At 37.1% G+C, this 19244-nt stretch overlaps 1 protein-coding gene and 1 long non-coding RNA gene across 8 annotated transcripts in view; one reads left to right on the top strand and one right to left on the bottom strand.

Moving 5' to 3' along the window:
* VPS8 (VPS8 subunit of CORVET complex) overlaps nt 1-19244 on the bottom strand; it is a 257836-nt gene that overhangs the window by 76248 nt on the left and 162344 nt on the right. For all 7 annotated transcript variants that reach the window (XM_038583601.1, XM_038583603.1, XM_038583602.1 and 4 more), the window contains 4 exons: nt 14075-14222; nt 9514-9603; nt 5479-5521; nt 1886-1989 (listed from right to left, as the gene is read on the bottom strand). In XM_038583601.1, the coding sequence (XP_038439529.1) occupies nt 1886-1989; nt 5479-5521; nt 9514-9603; nt 14075-14222 (385 nt within the window). The remainder of the gene's footprint in view (nt 1-1885; nt 1990-5478; nt 5522-9513; nt 9604-14074; nt 14223-19244) is intronic.
* Nucleotides 8525-16898, top strand: LOC111093914. Its single transcript, XR_005383809.1, has 3 exons — nt 8525-8585; nt 12705-12818; nt 13667-16898. It is a non-coding gene; the product is annotated as an uncharacterized LOC111093914 (long non-coding RNA).

The following is a 19244-nucleotide window of genomic DNA, read 5'->3' as shown; positions in this document are numbered from 1 at the left end:
AAACTAAGAAGGATGGAAAAGACAGGTTGCAGCCAGCATGAGTTCACACAAAGTTCTTTACTGGCTTGGGAATGCAGATATTATAAAAACTGAAATGTAATTATAAACAAATAATTCCAATCTATTATAGGTATTAAGATTCTTTTTTAAGCTGTAGTGAAAATCTATTAAGAGATAGTATGGTCAAGAAATATTCATTTGAAATTCAGAAAGCTTCCTGAGTTTGAATACTATATTTGTAAAAGCAAACATTATCCGATCCAACTTTTCTAAAATTATGTCAACTTAGGCAGATAACTGGTCACCAAACGATGGTCACCAAATGATAATGATGGTGATTTCTGGGGGACAGGATTTTACAAAGTAAATTGTAAAAACATATTTTTCTGGGTAACCTTCTGTATTGCAGGTTTTTTTTTTTTTTAAACTTTTATTTATTTATGATAGTCACACACAGAGAGAGAGAGGCAGAGACACAGGCAGAGGGAGAAGCAGGCTCCATGCACCGGAAGCCAGACGTGGGATTCGATCCTGGATCCCCAGGATCGCGCCCTGGGCCAAAGGCAGGCGCTAAACTGCAGCGCCACCCAGGGATCCCTTGCAGGGTTTTTATTTTTATTTTTTTTAATATTTTATTTATTTATTCATGAGAAAGAGAGAGAGAGAGAGGCAGAGACATAGGCAGAGGGAGAAGCAGGCTCCATGCAGGGATCCCAATGTGGGACTCAATCCTGGGTCTCCAGGATCACACCCTGGGCTGAAGGCGGCGCTAAACCACTGAGCCACCCGGGCTCCCCTATTGCAGGGCTTTTAAAAATAATGAGTATATCACACACAAAATTTTTTTAATAAAGAAAAAAATCTACATCTATTATGTAAATGTGCTTGTTGTACACAATTTATTTTCTAAAGGGTTTTCGAAATTTATGGCCTTAAAAAAATCCTTGACAAAAACGTAAAGTAGAAATTTACCCAACTCAAAAAAAACCAAACTTTATTATTTTCATTGTAATGTGTATGACTAAAAATATACCAAAAATTTGCCTCACTTCCCATTTCAGAAACTCAGGAAGAGAAAGGGGCTAGGTGGTGCCAAGTGAGAGGCTGCAGCCTGGAGGGGCAAGAGTTATGATGCCATATCACGCTGCAGCTTTACTTGTGAAAACTGCAGCAGAACGTGGCTGTCAAATCACATCTCGCCCCCTTAGTTTCTGCCTCACTGCTTTAACTCCCACCTGTACCAGGTGCTCAGCCATACCTCCTTCAGTTTGTGCTCTTCCTTTTGGCAGTCTGGAAATCTGTTACAGCACTGGTTCCAACCTTGGCTGTATAGTGAAAGCCTCTGGGAAGCTTTAATGCTGGGTACCAACCCAGAGACTTTCATTGTTCTGGGGTGCAGCCTGAGTGCTGGGATTGTCTCAAAGCTCCCCAAGTGACTGTAATGTGCAGCCAGGGTTGAGAAACTACATCACAGCCTTCTTTGACCTCTTCTAGTTTTCTCTGTATCCCCTGAGGGTTTCCCTCCAGCTCCTAACACTCATTTTCCTCCAGAGAGGATAGAAGAGATGATAAATGACGACACATTCACAGAATCACTACACAGAATACACAAAATCTCAGTCCAGAGGGAACAAGGACATCTAGTATTCATGCGCTTAAATTCTGCAGCACAGCCAGATCTAGGAACATAAAGCCTTTTGTCAGAACAAAGAGGACAGGCACTCCTCACAATAACTTTAGGAGGCTTATACTCCTGGGAGCACTAAACAGTGATTAAAATTCAGCTGAATTAAGCTCAGGTGGCTGAAAGGGCAGCAGAAATAGGATTAACTCCTAATTTCAGATCAGAACAGACTTTTATATGCCTAAGGAGTCATTCTCCTACCTCTCGTTGCTGCTGGTTCAAATTATGTGAATTTCTCTGGCAAAGGGCAATTGTCTCTACCATGGTATCTTCAACATCCTTCAGTGAGAGATCTTCTTTGGATTCTAGATTCAGAAAAATTATTAATAACACTTAAGGATATATTACTGATAATCCTTAGAGCTTCTGTAAAAAATTAAACTATTTTTTCTTTACATGATAGAAAACTAGTGCTATGTAATCTTCCATAAGCATGATACCAGTGTTTAGCTTACAAACAGATAATTTTGTGCAACAGGAGTTCCCATGTAAATGCCTGACATTGACAGGACATATAAAGCACATCATACGTCACATTTTAATATCCTTTAGCCATGGAACAGCCTTGATCATCTGTTTGTGGGTTAACAGAAAGATTACCTTTCACCTTTCTTGCTCTATCATTTCTTCTTCCTTCTATTTCTTAGAGAGATGTAAGTATTCCTCCAAGATACTATCTTAGGCCCCCTCCTTTTTATTTTTCAAAAACTTCAGTTCCTCTTTTGATTTCAACTCCAGGTCATCGCTAATAACTTCTGAATATACACCTGCAGCCCTTATTCCTTTCATAATCTGTAGGGTGAACTTCCCACAGACTCAAAGCTCTCCGATCTTCCATCTCTACATGGAGGTCCTGCAGGGACCTTGAGTTCATATGCGCAACACCCAACCCCTTTCTGTCACTTTAAATCTGCTCCTCCCCCTTCCTAAACTAGGTTAATGAAATTGTCATCTCTAGGTCAGTTTGTAAATCTTCATCATCCCTGATGCTCCCTTCCCCCCAACCCCACAGGTCCAAATAAATTGCCACTTCTGTTGATTCTACTTCCAGGCCCTCACATGCCTTTACCCTGTGGTGCTCTTCACCTCGTGTGTACTACAAAAACAACCTCTTAATTAAACTTCTGACTTCTAAAGCCTGCCTCTCTCATTCTTTTCTACACTGTCACAAGTCAGTCCCATCCAGAAAAATCATTAAAGGCTTCAAATTTTTAAAAATAGAACATAAGTAAACCTCTGACCCTAAGTAAACATTGTAACCATTTGGCTCATCTCACCCTCTATGCTCTAACACAACTGCACTCTCAGCCTGAGGTTCCTGGACAGGCACTGTCATATTCATGTTCTCCTCAGCCCAGACTCCTCTTCCTTGCTTTTCCTTTTTTTTTTTTTTTTAAGTTTTTTTTAAAAAATTTTTTTATTTATTTATGATAGTCACACACAGAGAGAGAGAGAGGCAGAGACACAGGCAGAGGGAGAAGCAGGCTCCATGCACCGGGAGCCCGACGTGGGACTCGATCCCGGGTCTCCAGGATCGCGCCCTGGGCCAAAGGCAGGCGCTAAACCGCTGCGCCACCCAGGGATCCCTTCCTTGCTTTTCCTATCAAACTCTTATTTGTCATTGCAGTCTTACTCCAAATGTCACATCTTCCACAAAGTATCTTTGATTCATCAGTTACAAATCATTCCCTAATTTTTCACAACCTTTTGCCATTCTCACTGTATCTTTTTTATAATACTTGATTCTTCCAGCATCCAAAATTTTTATTTACATATCTGTCTCTTTCACAAGACTATAGCTCTTTGGGTAAGGGCTGTGTTTTAGCCATCTGTGTATAATCCACACTGGCATAGTGTCTTGCAATTAGCAAATCCTCCAAAATTCTCAGCCACACAAGAAAATTAAATATGAAAGTAAATAGTGGACATGAGACTATTACTGAGAAATTTATCTTCAAAGATATTTAAATTAAAAGAACTGGCTTCTCTACACTATCACTTGCAAAACACTATAGTGATTCTGGGGAAACATTCTTCTTTTCCCCCTAATCTCTCATGTAATATCTGTAAAAATTATTCTAACAAGAAAAATATCATAAATGCAATAAATCTAACATAAACTGACTGAATAGAGGCTGACAATACAAAAATCATAATTAAATGTTTAGCTGAACTAAACATGGAAAGGTCAACCAACTGTTTACCGAGGTTCCAAAAAGATGCCGTATAATACAAAATGATCCAGATACAACACAGACCCTATCACCTAGGACCTAACTATAGAAAACACAGATAAATAAGTAATTTATAGAAAATTAGGGTAAAAGAGTTTAAGGAAATGTGTGGGTCAAGGGTATCTAAGAAATGTGCTGATATGTTAAAGAGGTAGGACAATCTAAAATCACCTATCAAGTGAACTTTGCTAGAGTTATTTTGAAAATTTCAGTAAAGTGAAAAAAAATCATCCTATTGAAAAAGTGGGCAAAGGACTTGAATAACCACTTCTCCAAAGAAGATAGACAAATAACCAATGATACTCTACAGTACTAGTCAATAGGAAAATGCATTTCAAAACCACAATAAGTTACCCCTTCACACCCAGGAGGATGGCTACTATCAAGAAAACAGAAAAGAACAAGTGTTGGTGAGGGCTTAGACAAACTGGAATCCTTATGCACTGCTGATAGGAACATACAATGATATGGTCATTATAGGAAAAAGTGTAACAGCTGCTCAGAAATTAAAAAGAGAATTACTATTTAATATAGCAATAACACTTCTGGGGATATGCCCTGAAGACATGAAGGCAGGGTCTCAGGAAGCTACTTGTACAGGCATGCTCACAGCAGTATTCTTCACGATGGTCAAAAGTGACCAAAGTGTACACTGACAGACAAAAGGATACAAAATGTGGTACATGCATAAAATGAAATTTTATTTAGCCCTTTTAAAAAGGAATGAAATTCTGACACATGCTACAACATGGAGAAATTGTGAAGACATTGTGCTAGGCCAGCAAGCCAAATAGCAAAGGGCAAATGTGGGATGATTCCAGTTACATAAGGCACCTCATCAAACTCAGAGAAGTCGGAGAAGAGAATGGAAGGTGCCAGGGATGGACCGGGGACAGGGAAGGGGAGTAATTGTCTCACAGGCACAAAATTTCAGTCTGGGAAGTTGAAAAACTTCTGGAGCAGGATAGTGGGGATAGCTGCACAACAGTGTCAGTGTACTTAATGCCACTGAACTGTACACTTAACAAATGGTTAAAATGGTAAATTTTGTGTTAATATATATTTTACCACAATTTAAAAAAATGAATATTTTCTAAAATATCAAGGAAAATAATGGGATTTTTTGTCTGTGACAAGGCCATCTAAGATTCTACACTGTCAAGTTTTACTGCTTTGTGCTAAAAATTATATAAATTTATTAGAGAAACACTGGCTATTACTGATTAGAAACTGATTTGCTATTGCTTAGTATGTTCTAGTAATTTTTAGGACATTAGTTATATACTTTATATATAACCAAAAACTGGCACAGAAAAAGAAAAATCAGTATCACTGAAAAGTGCCTACTTTTCTATACCTTGAACTCCACTGACAACTGTCATCAAAAACCACAATGGTTTACATGATTTCCTATTATGAGCTCTTGAAAATCAGCTGAAACTGGAATCAGTGTTAAAGTATTTGTAATTATTATTTAATAAAAACAGTTTGTTAGAAAATATCTTTTAAAACACAGAGTCCATGGGAAGAAATAATTATAAGTTATACTCAAGAACTTACTTTCATCTTGATGTGTTATTTCTTGAAGTTTGCTCTGTAGCCTCTAGGAGGTAAAAAAAAAAAAAAAATGCAGGCGGTAAAAAGAACACTGTTATCTAATCCACAAATATTTGAACTAACATATTTTAAAGGAAAAACCTGAAGAAACAACAGGGTTAAGAAAAATGGTCTCTTACTGTCATTCAGAAGAGAATTCTTGCCTATATATAAAGCATAGCTAGCAGTGTTGGACCCAAATATCAAGTGTCACTTATCCTGCCTCATTTCTGCTTCTGTTGTACCATCATACAGTCATCAGTGACATTTTCTAGGCACAGTGATAAGGAGTAGGATTTATCCAGACTTTGAGTAAACGAATAAAATTCACATTGGGCTATGAGAAAAAGGAGTGAGTGGGAATAAAAGAATATATGTCTGTCTTCAGAGCACAGGGCACAGCCTTGTATGTGACAGCTCTATGTAATTGGCAGTATCCACTGCTCTACCAAATACTAGATCCTTAGAAGGCCTTAACTGATTTTCCAAAGGCTGCTGCTTTTTTTTTTTTTTTTTTTTAATTTGTGTTAGAGAGACAGAGAGCATAGGGGTACCAGCAGAGGGAGAGGAAGAAAGAGAAACTCAGGCAGACTTCCTGCTGAGCGAGAAGCCCCATGTGGGACTCGATCCCACAGCCCTGGGATCATGACCCAAGCCAAAAACAAGTTGGATGCTTCTTAACTGACTGTAACTACCCAGGTGCCCCTCAAAGGCTTCTTCTTCTTCTTCTTTTTTTTTTTTTTTTTTTAAGATTTTATTTATTATTTATTCGTGAGACACACACACACACACACACACACACACAGAGAGAGAGAGAGAGAGAGAGAGAGAGAGAGAGAGGCAGAGACACAGGCAGAGGGAGAAGCAGGCTCCATGCAGGGAGCCGGACACGAGACTCGATCCCGAGTCTCCAGGATCACGCCCTGGGCTGAAGGCAGCACTAAACCGCTCAGCCACCCAGGCTACCCTCAAAGGCTTCTTAATATACACTGAGGCTGACCTTAATATATCCCTTCTACTCCAAATATGCTTCTCTTCTTGAGGTCCATTATAAGCTAATAAAGTAAAGCTAAAAATCATACAACTTTCATTAACCACTCCCTCTTATTCCTTCCATACCATATTCAAATTTTGATCAATAGTTTTCAGATCTAATCCTCTCCCCATTCTACCACCACCACTACCCCCAGCACAAGCCTCATGGATTCATATTTGTACTATACAGCCTTGCAAGTACTCTATGCTTCCTCCCCAAATTTTACCTCCCCCTTCTTTGTAGGGTACTCCCATCCTCCTACAGTTACCAGAGCAGTCTTTATGAAATAACATCATGTCAGTTCTTTTGCTTAAAAACCTTTAGTTGATCCTGTGTGACAACAAATTGTGCTAACTCTTTACAGTGTCCTATAAAATCTTCCCAAATGTGGACCAGCCTCTGCTTCTAGCCTGGCCTGTCTATACATTGATAGTGGAGCCCTAACAAAGCTGCTAGCTTCTCTCCTAGCAGTTCATATTTCTTTGTATTCCCATGCCTTTGTAAATGATGGTCTTATTCCCTGCAAGGGTATCCTGCCTCTCTTTCCCCCATCCATGCCAGGAATACTTTTATTTATCCTTTAAGAATAGACTCATAGTACCGTCAATAAATAAAGTGCAAGTAAAAAACAGAGGTAGAGGTAATTTATACATTAAAAGAGGTTGAGAGGGGATCCCTGGGTGGCTCAGTAGTTTAGCTCCTGCCTTCAGCCCAGGGCATGATCCTAGAAACCCGGGATCGAGTCCCATGTCAGCCTCCCTGCATGGAGCCTGCTTCTCTCTCTGCCTGTGTCTCTCATGAATAAATAAATAAAATCTTAAAAAAAAAAAAAAAAAAAGAGGTTGAGAGCCTATGCAAAGTCTCTGTAGAATATTCTTCCTGGCCTGTTTTGTGATTATATAGCTAGAAAAAAAAACTAGAAGCCAATATGGAACTTTAAAAATATATATATAAATAGGATTTCTCTAATCCTTAGTTAGATGACAATATTTAAAATCACTGAGATAATTCTTCACACCCATTAAAATGGCAACTATCAAGAAAATGAGTGGGAAAAATTAGAGAGGGTGACAACAAAACATGAGAGACTCCTAACTCTGGGAAACGAACAAGGGATAGTGGAAGGGAAGGTGGGCGGGTGGATGGGGTGACTGGGTAACAGGCACTGAGGGGGGCACTTGATGGGATGAGCACTGGGTGTTATACTATATGTTGGCAAATCAAATGCCAATAAATAAATTAATTAATTACATTGAAAAGAAAAGAAAAGAAAATAGACAATAACAAGTGTTGGAGAAGATGTAGGGAAATTAAAACCCTTGTGCACTGATGATGAGAATGTAAAATGATGCAGCCGCTATAGAAAATAGTATGGCAGTTCTTTAAAAATTAAAAATAGTATTATCATTTAGTCCAGTAATTTTATTCTGGTTATATGCTCAGAAGAAATGAAAGCAGGGTCTTGAAAAGATATTTGTACACTCATGTTCACAGCTGTATTATTCACAATGGTCAAAGTATGGAAGCAATCCAAGTACCCATCAGTGGATGAATGAATAAACAAACTGTGGCATATACATTAAATGGAGTATCATTGGGACGCTTGGGTGGCTCAGTGTTGAGTGTCTGCTTTCGGTTCAGGTCATGATAGTGGGGTCCTGGGATCAAGTCCTGTATCAGGCTCACTGCTAGGAGCCTGCTTCTCTCTCTCTCTCTCTCTGTGTGTCTCTCATAAATAAATAAAATTAAAAAAAAAAAGGAGTATCATTCAGCCTTAAAACAATGAAATTCTGGCATATGCCACAACAAAACTTAAAGACTTTATGATAAATATACTGTGTGATTCCACGTATATGAGGTAATCACATTCAAAGGGTCAGAAAGAATGGTGGTTGCTAGGCGATGGGGGGAGGGAGATGAGGGGGTTATTATTTAATGGGTACAGAGTTTCAGTTTGGGAAGCTGAAAAAGTTCTGGAGATGGACAGTGGTGATGACTACACAACAATGTGAATATACTTAGTGCCAACAAAATGGTAAAATTTTTGTTATATACATTTTATAACAATTTAAAAAGTAGATAAAAATTTTTGTGAAAAATGGACAGAACGAACACCAATTGTTGGTGAGAATGTGTAGCAACTAAAACTCTTATTCATTATTGGAAGGGACGTAAAATAGAATAACCACTTTGGAAAGAGGTCTGATAATTTCTTACAAAACAATATCTATTCCTATCTTATGACCCAACAATTCTACTCTTTGGTATTAACTTCAGAAAAATGAAAACATTTGTGTACAAGAGTAGATCATGGTAGATTCTTAATAGTCAAAAACTAGAAATAGCCCAGGTATCAATCATCAAGAGAATGGATAAACTATAATATATTCATACACTTAAGTATTACTCAGCAATAAAACAAAGTCCTGATACATCTCAAAAGTATCATGCTGAAAGAATTGTACAAGAGTACCACTAGAGGACTCCATTAATATGAAGGCATAAAATAGGTAAAATGAATGGACAGTGAAAAAAATCAGAGAAGTGGTTATGTGTGGGGGTACAGAAGTGGATACCGAGTGTGAAGGAGCATGAGGAACTTCTTTTGGTGAAGGTAATGTTCTCTGTCTTGTTAGAGACTAGGGACATAGGTGCATGCATCTGTCAAAACTCAGCACATGACACACTTAACACTTGTGCACTTTACTGAATGTAAATTTCACTTTAAAAAAAAAACATGAAAAAGAAATGTTGAGTTTTAGTCAATGACTAAACTCTAGTCATGATAAAAATATTCAGTGGTAAAATTTAGTACTGCCAAAACCTACTCTGACACACAAGAAATTAAAGACAGATGAAAACTTACACAATGTCGTATATCAATTATATCTCAATAAAAAAAGATGAGTTGATGAATAGAGGGCTGGAAAGAAAACGACAAAGCAAATATAGTAAAATATTACCTTTAGCATTATTAAGAAGGCACCATGAATATCTCCTTTCTTTTCTAATAGATAGGCAGTGACTTCATGAAGTTGATACTTTTGGGTAATCTAGGAAAGAAGAAAAGATAAAGATTTTTGTTCACAAATTTTGTTTGTGGATCCTATTTAAGGCCGAAAACTACATGACAAGAAATAAATCCACACCTTAATAGTACACTACTGTCTAATAGGAATTTTTTTACTTTCTAGTCTTATAAGTGGCCCATCTTGACGCTTAATTTAGCAGTTCTAACCAAACCATGTTTATTCACTTTTTTCTTCACTAATTTAAAATTATCATTTACATGCTTGAGTATATCCACTGGAGAAAAGGTAATATGTACACATATATAGGAATAATATAAATCAGAAAATATTTAGAACAAAATGGCAATGAAATACAAAATATCAACTTGTGAGATCTTAATAAACATCAATAAACTAAGAGTTTCTAGTAAGTAAAAGAAATATCAAACAAGCTAAGAAGATAAATGAAAGAGAGTAAGTGCAGAAAACAATACTGCTGAAAAGAAACAAAGGAGAAACAATACAGAGTTTAACCCCAACATAGTCTCTGAAAAGACCAATAAAGTAAAATAAGAAAATTAGCAATAAGAAAAAAAGGCACAAATAGTTAACATGTTCAAAGTAGATAAACATATGATCCTCTCAAATACAAAAAAAAAAAAGTTTGATAAAATGCAGTAAAAATTCTTTTTTTTTTTTTTAAGATTTTACTTATTTATTTATGAGAGACACAGAGAGAGGCAGAGACATAGGCAGAGAGAGAAGCAGGTTCACTATGGGGAGCCTGATGTGGGACCCAATTCCAGGACCCTGGGATGAAGACCTGAGCCAAAGGCAGACACTCAACCACTAAGCCACCCAGGTGCCCCAATGCAGTAACAATTCTTAACAAAAACAAAAGACTCTTCACAAATTGAGAATGAAACTTTCTTAATAAAAACTATAAAAATCCTAAAATAAACACTATATTTAATGTAAGATGATAGACACATTGCCTTTTAAATCAGAAACAAGGCAAGAAGGATGCATACTGTCACTGCTTCTATACAGTAATATATTAGCTCCTAGAATCTGATGAGAGAAAACAGTGTAAGATTGAAAAGAAAAAAAAGAAAAACTACTTGTCTTGGAAAGTTAATATTGTCATAAAAAAAACTAGAAACTATATGAATGAAGGAAGAATTCAGATTCTTTTTGAGACAAAACAATGTACAAAAATTAATAACATGCAGCAGCAATAAAAAAAAGACATCATTTCAAAAACTTTCACATTGGTAAAAAAATCTAAGTAGCTAGGAACAAATGTAAGAAAACATATACAAGAATCTCGTATAACATATAAAAGTTATCGAAACCTCAACTAGAGAGCATAAAAGGCTTTTAAAAAGACAACCAAGTTCCTGAATGTGAAGACTCTACATTGCAAAATGTCAATCTTTTCTGAATTCATATATAAATTCGATGTACATATTTCAACAAAATCCCATAAGTAGTTTTTTTAAAGGAAACTGATTTGATATGGAATAGTAAGAGCCTGAGAACAGACACAGAATTTAAAGAAAAAGAATGAGGGAAGCCTTTTTTTTTTTTTCAAATAATATACCTTATTATAAAGCTATATTAATTAAAATATGTGGTATTGGTATAAGGAAAGATATGACCAAATGAACAGAACAAATCCCACAAATAGAGCCATGTCTATCTGGGAGTTTGGTATACAGCAGTATGGCATTATGAATCAGTGTAAGGATACCAAAATACCACATGGACCACTGGTTATACACAGGGAAAAAAAATGTATAAACCTTCCCCTGATCTGTTTACAAAAATAAATTCCAGATGGATTAAAAGCCTAAATGTAAGAAGCTAAACTATAAAACTTACATAAGAGGATATCTTTTATACCATCAAAGTAGAAAAGGAAATAAACTCACACACACAAATTTAAACCTTAAAGGAAAAGACTGATAACTTAAAAATAGAAGTCACTAAAAATCAATTTAAAAGATGTGTCACAACAGACCGGAAGAAGGCATCTCCAACACATAAAATCAGCAAAGGATTAGAAATGCAGAAATGAGAATTTCTACAAATTGTTAAGGGCAAAACTTCAGTAGAAAAATGGGCAAATGATATGAACAGATAATTCAGAGAAAAGAAAATCAAGAGAGTCACTGAACATATGGAACGATGTTCAATGTCACAAATAATCAATGATATCCATCACACTGTCAAAAATTAAGAAGTCTAAAAATGGGGGATCCCTGGGTGGCTCAGCGGTTTAGCGCCTGCCTTTGACCCAGGGTGCGATCCTGGAGTCCCGGGATCGAGTCCTGCGTTGGGCTCCCAGCATGGAGCCTGCTTCTCCCTCCTCCTGTGTCTCTGCCTCTCTCTATGTCTAACATGAATAAATAAATAAATCTTAAAAAAAAAAAAAAAAGTCTAAAAATGCTAGAAATCAGCAAAAATGTGGGAAAACTGCAAATACCAAACACTGATAATGAGAATAGAAACAAACAGGTCGGGATCCCTGGGTGGCGCAGCGGTTTAGCGCCTGCCTTTGGCCCAGGGCGTGATCCTGGAGACCCGGGATCGAATCCCACGTTGGGCTCCCGGTGCATGGAGCCTGCTTCTCCCTCTGCCTGTGTCTCTGCCTCTCTCTCTCTCTGTGACTATCATAAATAAATAAATAATACCTTTAAAAAAAAAAAAAAGAAACAAACAGATCAACTTGGCAGTAACAGTAGAATAAGCTACTCTAAGAATTCCACTTCCAGATAATTACTTAGAGAAACCTCACATGGGCACAGGAGATTGGTACAAAGAAGTATAACGTAGCATTGTTTATAATGGTAAAGGAATAGAAATAAAACCAACGTCTATCAATAGGGAAAGAAACTGGCATATTCATTCAATTGTTATTACATGACTATTAAAATGAATGAATTAGATCTACATATATAAATTTGATAAATTAAAACATGTAATAAAATATTTTCCAATAGGATATGTACTATATGATACTCTTAATACAAATTCTAAAAACACACAAGACTATATCATCCATTTCATAGCTATGTACATCTTATATATATAAGAAAAATAAAAAACATGGATGGGAATGATCCACTTTCCATCTTCAGGTTGGTGGTGACCTCAGGGAGAAGGGAACTGACAAATAAAGTGTGCTTTATTTCTATAACAACAAAGATCTGAAGCCAGTATGGCAAAATGTGAACATCTATAAAATTGGATTGGTGAGTATATATATATATATTTGATATTTTGCACATTTCTATTTTATTTTTTTAAATAATAAATTTATTTTTTATTGGTGTTCAATTTGCCAACATACAGAATAACACCCAGTGCTCATCCTGTCAAGTGCCTACCTCAGTGCCCGCCACCCAATCACCCCCACCCCCCTGCCCTCCTCCCCTTCCACCACCCCTAGTTCATTTCCCAGAGTTAGGAGTCTTCCATGTTCTGTCTCCCTATCTGCACATTTCTATTTTAAGTATTTCACAATTTAAAATTTTTAGAGCACTTGGGTGGCTGAGTTAGTCAAGCATCTGCCTTCACCTCTGGTCATGATCCCAGGGTCCTGGGATGGAGCCCCACGTTGGGCTCCCTGCTCAGCGGAGGGTCTGCTTCTCCTTCTACTCTTTTGTCCTGCTTGTGATCTCTTTCTCTTTCTCTCTCAAATAAATACATAAAATTTTTAAAGTGTGTGAATGGTTCAGGAGCTGGTTCAGAGAATACAGGTTCCTGTCTCATGTGTATTGACAGTAATAGAAAGGAGACAGAATGGTAGTTTAAAAAATTTTAATTCAAGCCTCTTAAGATTAGAATATGTAAAAAAAAAAAAGATTGGAATTATGTATGTGTGTATATGTACACACACGCATCCACACATGTGCACACAGTCTTTCTCATTTGGAAACAGGAGAAAACAAGGGAAGGGGTTCAAGGCCATGACTGGGCAAAGGCTATCCACTGCCACAGAGTCTAAGTCTTATGCACAACAGGACTATTTAACCATCAGTGTCTGCAAACAAGACCTTGGTTTTTCCTTTTAATATTTTTATTATATTCCTTCCTCTAGGCTAATTGTGTTGGTTAGCATGTCTGTGAAACCTGATTAATAACAATGATGGACACCGGAAGCAGTTTATCAGAGCAATGGAGACCATGCGCTATGGAGTCAGACAACATGGGTTCAATCCTGGGGACCAAGTACTGTAATATATGCATGTCCTTTTGCACATGCTTAAACTGCTAAATGATTAGGACGGTTTATTGTTGTCTGCTCCACATTTTGGTCTTATCTGGATGGCTTCCTTTTTTTAAAGATTTTATTTATTTATTCATGAGAGACACAGAGAGAGAGAGGCAGAGAGAGAAGAAGACTTCCTATGAAGAGCCTGATGCGGGACTCATTCCCAGGAACCCAGGATCACGACCTGAGCCAAAGGCAGACGCTCAACCACTGAGCCACCCAGGTGCCCCTTACCTGGATGGTTTCTTCCAGGCGGTAGCACTCAAGGACCTGCAGTGTCTCTATAACCTGGTTTGGGCTGAACTGACATAGCAGCTCAATGAACTGCTCCGTAACACAGGGAGACATCTGCAGCAATTCTTGATTTACATGAATACCTTCCCTGAAAACAAAAACGGCAAGAGAGAAGCATTATTTAAGCATATCTATAATTATGGTTACAAGTAAGTATATAAGCCTTGAAACCAAGATTACCTTCTGGTGAGGTAAGTGGTAAATTAAAAGACTCAGTGTTACTTAAGTTGTTAGGGTAAACCACGTTTTATAACAGAGACAATCTAAATCACAACAGTACTCAGTTTACATTGAATAATAAAGGAAATGATATTCTGTGAAAGCTCCTCTAAATAAATACCAAAGTTGTACTGCTGCTCTAGAAGACACAAAATTAAACAATGATCCATTATTATATTAAACCACCCTCCAGTCTTTACAAATGCCCTTACAGCACCAATCACATCATGGTGTTAATATTTTACCTTCATCAGAGGTAAATTTTAATTAATATAGCTTTATTATCTTTATTTATCTTTCTTATCTAAAGACTATAAACTCTCAGAGGCTAGGTACCAGGTATCTTCCTACTAATGAATTCCTAAAGCCTGCAACAGTGCCCTGCATGTTGTAAGGGCTAATTATTTAGGTGTTGTTAAAATAAATCTAAAAAATGGACGAGTAGTAGGATACACAATATTTATGTGTTCATTTGTCTACTATATCAGCTATTCAGAAAGCCCATTATTCACAATATCCACATGAGATAGAGATACTGGGGTGCCTGGCTGGCTCAGTTGGTAGAGCATGTGACTCTTGATCTTGGGGTTGTGAGTTCAAGTCCCACATTGGGCATACAGCTGAATTAAAAAAAAAAAAAAAGCTAGAAAAATAAAAGGATCAGTTTTATCATGGTGGACACTCAACTACCAGTGGCCAAAAGTAACTATTTAGAAAATCAACTACTGCTCATTACAGAATTAAGAATCATCTCTGTAGCTTCAAAAGAAGTCCGTTCCTTCTGAGAGCCCTATCTTCTCTTTAGGACTCCTCAACTAAAGCTCCTTATATAAAAAGAATCAGAATAGGGTTAATAAGATACAAAAATGCTTAGGAAACTAGCCTGTCGAAGAAATGTGAAGGCAGATGGTTTAAAGCAACACCTCCCAGCTTTTCTCACATCATGGCACACAGAGAAGGATGGTATTGGTATGGCTCATCAGAGTAAAGTAAGAATGGTCACAGGGAGATATGGCTGCCCCAAGAGCTGAGGGGATGAGTCTCCAGGCACAACTGTAACACATGTGCAACACACCAACAGTCCCAGGCGGGAATCTCTGGACTCCACTGAGATCAATCTGAGGTTAAAAATACTCTACAAATGATGGTAAATAGTACTCCTATTTTTACTCATAAGAAACTTCAGTTACAGAAAGAGGAATTATATTTAGAGATAGGAAATCTTTCCTAAATTAAGAAGAGTCTTGTGACACTCCATTCTGACCAGAGGTTGAGTGATAAACACATTAATTAAGTTCTGCTGCTTGAGGCTGTCAATACTTGCTGATGGGCTAATTGAGTGTGTACTCAAATTGGCTGTAAATCTCTAAGATCAAGTTTCCTTTCTTTTTTCTTTCTTTCTTTTGCATTTCGTAACTGCTTTAACACAGTATTTGCTAAGTAACTGGTTATTCCCTATGTAGACTATCACCTTAGTTCCATGTGTCCATGTCCCAACTACACTATAAATTCTGAGAGCAAAGACTGTGTGGCATTCAATGTCTTCCAGCATTCACACAGTCTTGGCACATAATAAATAAGTACTCAGTAAATATACACTGCATTGAACTGAATTGACTGGCCACAATGTACTGGATTGCTTTCAGAAAAAGGGAACCAAATATAGGATAGAGGGGTGAAAATTACAAGGACAATGACTCCACAGTCAGATTGAGCTACAAATGAATCCTGTCAGAAAGTTCTGCATGGACAAAATAGAAAATGTACATGACAACAAAGGGAAATGATAGTTCTTTATGTAGGATCAAGGTTTTGTCTCAATAGAATACTCAGTAAAAGAAAAAAGGGAATGCTAATCAATGGTCCTTGATGTTAAGATGAGTCAGTGTTCTTTTCAGATGTTTATATCACATTGGTAGGTAGGGTTAATACTTTACCTTCATCAGACTTCTGTTAATATGTCTCATAAATGCAAGACTATGGAGCAAATTAAGACTAGATATAAGCATCTGCCACTGAATCCCAGTGTTTGATTCTTTCTAGAACATTTACTGACAAAACTCTTTGCAAGTACTGAAGATGTGAATATGCATTAAAGCAAGCAAATCTCTCAAACGAATAGATTTTGATGCATTCATTTGTGAGGGAAATAATATGGCTGCTGGGGAAATGATCAGTCAACATCAACATAATAAAAACTTTAATAAATAGAGTAACAATGAATTTACATCCATTTCTGACTGCTGCTTATCAGTCTTACACATAAATACAATTTGTTATATCCATTTCTCAAAGCTACTTGTTACTTTTCTATTAGCTACCTGCTTTGCCACTGCTAACTTTAATGTATCAAAATTATGTGTATTTTAGACTTAAACCTTATCTACTCTTTTGGGAATTTCTACTTTAAGAATAGCACTGACTCGGCAGCCTGGGTGGCTCAACGGTTTGGCGCTTCAGCCCAGGATGTGATCCTGGAGACCCGGGATCAAGTCCCATGTCGGGCTCCCTGCATGGAGCCTGCTTCTCCCTCTGCCTGTGTCTCTGCCTCTCTCTCTCTTTCTGTGTCTTTCATGAATAAATAAAAAATCTTAAAAAAAAAAAATAGCACTGACTCTAAAGATATGAACATTTAACTGTATATATAAAAGGTAGAATTTTACAAGGCACACACAACTTTTCTCTTGTCAGCTTTAAAAGAAAGCATATATAGGCCTTGTCAAATACATGTACATACCAATCATGCACAAAAATTCAGGTTGGGGAAAACATCCACCCTTACTCAGGTTGTGAAAATAATTTAAAATTATGATCTTGTACATTTAGCTATTTCTAGGGGAGGATAAACTATGTATCAGTTTTGAATAAGTTACATCATTTAAATGACTCTAAAATTCAAATTTTCATAAAAATATTTGATAAAGAAAACAAATATTGCATGGGGATGAAAAAAGTCTGGTCTAGTCTCTCTTCTTCACTCTAAACATTGCACAAAAATAGGCTAGTAGAGACTACTTGAGATTTCTGAGAAAGAGTTTCATAATCTCCTTGTAACTTATTTTGACAATTTAGGGCTCAGCTTAGCCTAAATCCTGATTGCCTAAATTCCCTGCTCATCTCCATAAATCCAGGTGGTGGCATATTGATGACTACTTGGTACCTTTTTTTTAAAACAATTTTTATTTATTTTTTAAAGATTTATTTTAGAGAGAGAGAGCAAGAGAGAGCACAAGCTGGAGGTGGGGAGAGAGAGAGAGAGAAGCAGGATCCTTTCTGAGCTGGGAGCCAGCCTCTGGCTTGACCTCAGCATGCTGGGATGACGACCTGAGCCCAAGGCAGCCCCTTAACTGACTGAGCCACCCAGATGCCCTACTTTACCTTTAAGACTGAGAACTCAAATATATCACTCACAACACACAAGAGAAAAGACAATTATTCTCCATGTAGTTTTCATTCTCAAGTTGTTTTACAAAGTCGTTAGGCAGAACTTCTAGCTTTCTATATACATTCCTTGTTAAAAATGCCACAATGTAGGAAGCCTGGGTGACTTGTCAGTTAAGCATCCAACTCTAGATTTTGGCTCAGGTTACGATCTCGGAGTTGCGGGACTGAGTCCCGTATCGCGCTTTGCACTGGGCATGGAGCCTGCTTGGGATTCCCTCTCCTCCTCTTTCTGCCCCTCCTCCATTAAAAAAAAAAAGCCACAATGGGCAAACCCATACATAGAACATTATGTCATATGGTACAAGTATGGCATTTCTAATCAGATACATTGATCAAGAATTGAAGTTGGTCAGTTGGTACCTTTGGATAAGGGTTTGTTAAAAGGCAAAGTTAAATCATAGCTCATCCTTGCCACTTGATCAGAAGTCGAACTCCAATAAAAAATACAACAAATAAATAAATAAATAATACAATTCAGATAAAAAAAGAAGTCTTCATGCACTTGTTGGTATTTTAGATAAAAGCTAAGATAGAAGCAAAATCAAATATAACAAAAAACACAGGATCTAATTTGCCCATATAGTATAATAGCTGTATGAATTGTGTATGTAATGCATATGTAGATGTGCATACAACTGTTGACAAAAAAAAAAAAAGAGAATGAAAGTGCACAATGTTAATTTCAATGATGACAGGATTCCTGGGTATTGATTTTTTATTTTTATTTTTTGCTTGAGTATAGTTGACACATAATGTTACATTAGTTTCATGTGCACAACATAATGATTTGACAAGTTTATATATTATGTTCACCCAGGTGTAGCTACCATCTGCCCCAATACATTGCTATTAAAATATCATAGACTATAAAAAAGAAAAAAGCCACAATGTAATCCCATGTAATTTGAACAAAAACAGTGAATACTCCAATCTGCCCGAAAAGCACTTTAAGTGTGATTATTAAAGGTAGCAAAGACAATACCTCCAAAATGTATATGGAACTGTACCAATAGCAATGTCCCACAAACTGGATGGAAACCTGTCCTGTCACTAGAAAGTATGTAGTAGCACAGATCTCCCGGATAGCCCTCGACATCCTGCAGAACTCCAGCATCCCTCCCACAGAACAGCCGCACTCCCTTCTCACACCAAAGCGGACAAGTGCACCATTCTCACAGCAAAGATTCTGCTACATCAAATCAATGTAATAGCAGATGTAAGCCACATCTCCAGGGGGACTTGTTCACTCTCCATTTCCCTAGTCTCAAGTGTCAAAATGTCCTCCCCAAATCTTAATAGAATTGTTATTATCTCTCTGATAGTCACAAAAAAAGAAACCGAATTGTTTTGAATGTTCTCCTACATAAGCAGAAAAATGGCTTTTATAAGCTAACAGAAATAAGAGCCTAATGATTTTCATAGAAAATTAATTTAGCTCCATAACCTT

Source organism: Canis lupus, chromosome 34 (assembly GCF_011100685.1).
Source record: "Canis lupus familiaris isolate Mischka breed German Shepherd chromosome 34, alternate assembly UU_Cfam_GSD_1.0, whole genome shotgun sequence".
Lineage (NCBI taxonomy): Eukaryota > Metazoa > Chordata > Mammalia > Carnivora > Canidae > Canis > Canis lupus.
This window is presented reverse-complemented; position numbering and strand designations above follow the sequence as displayed.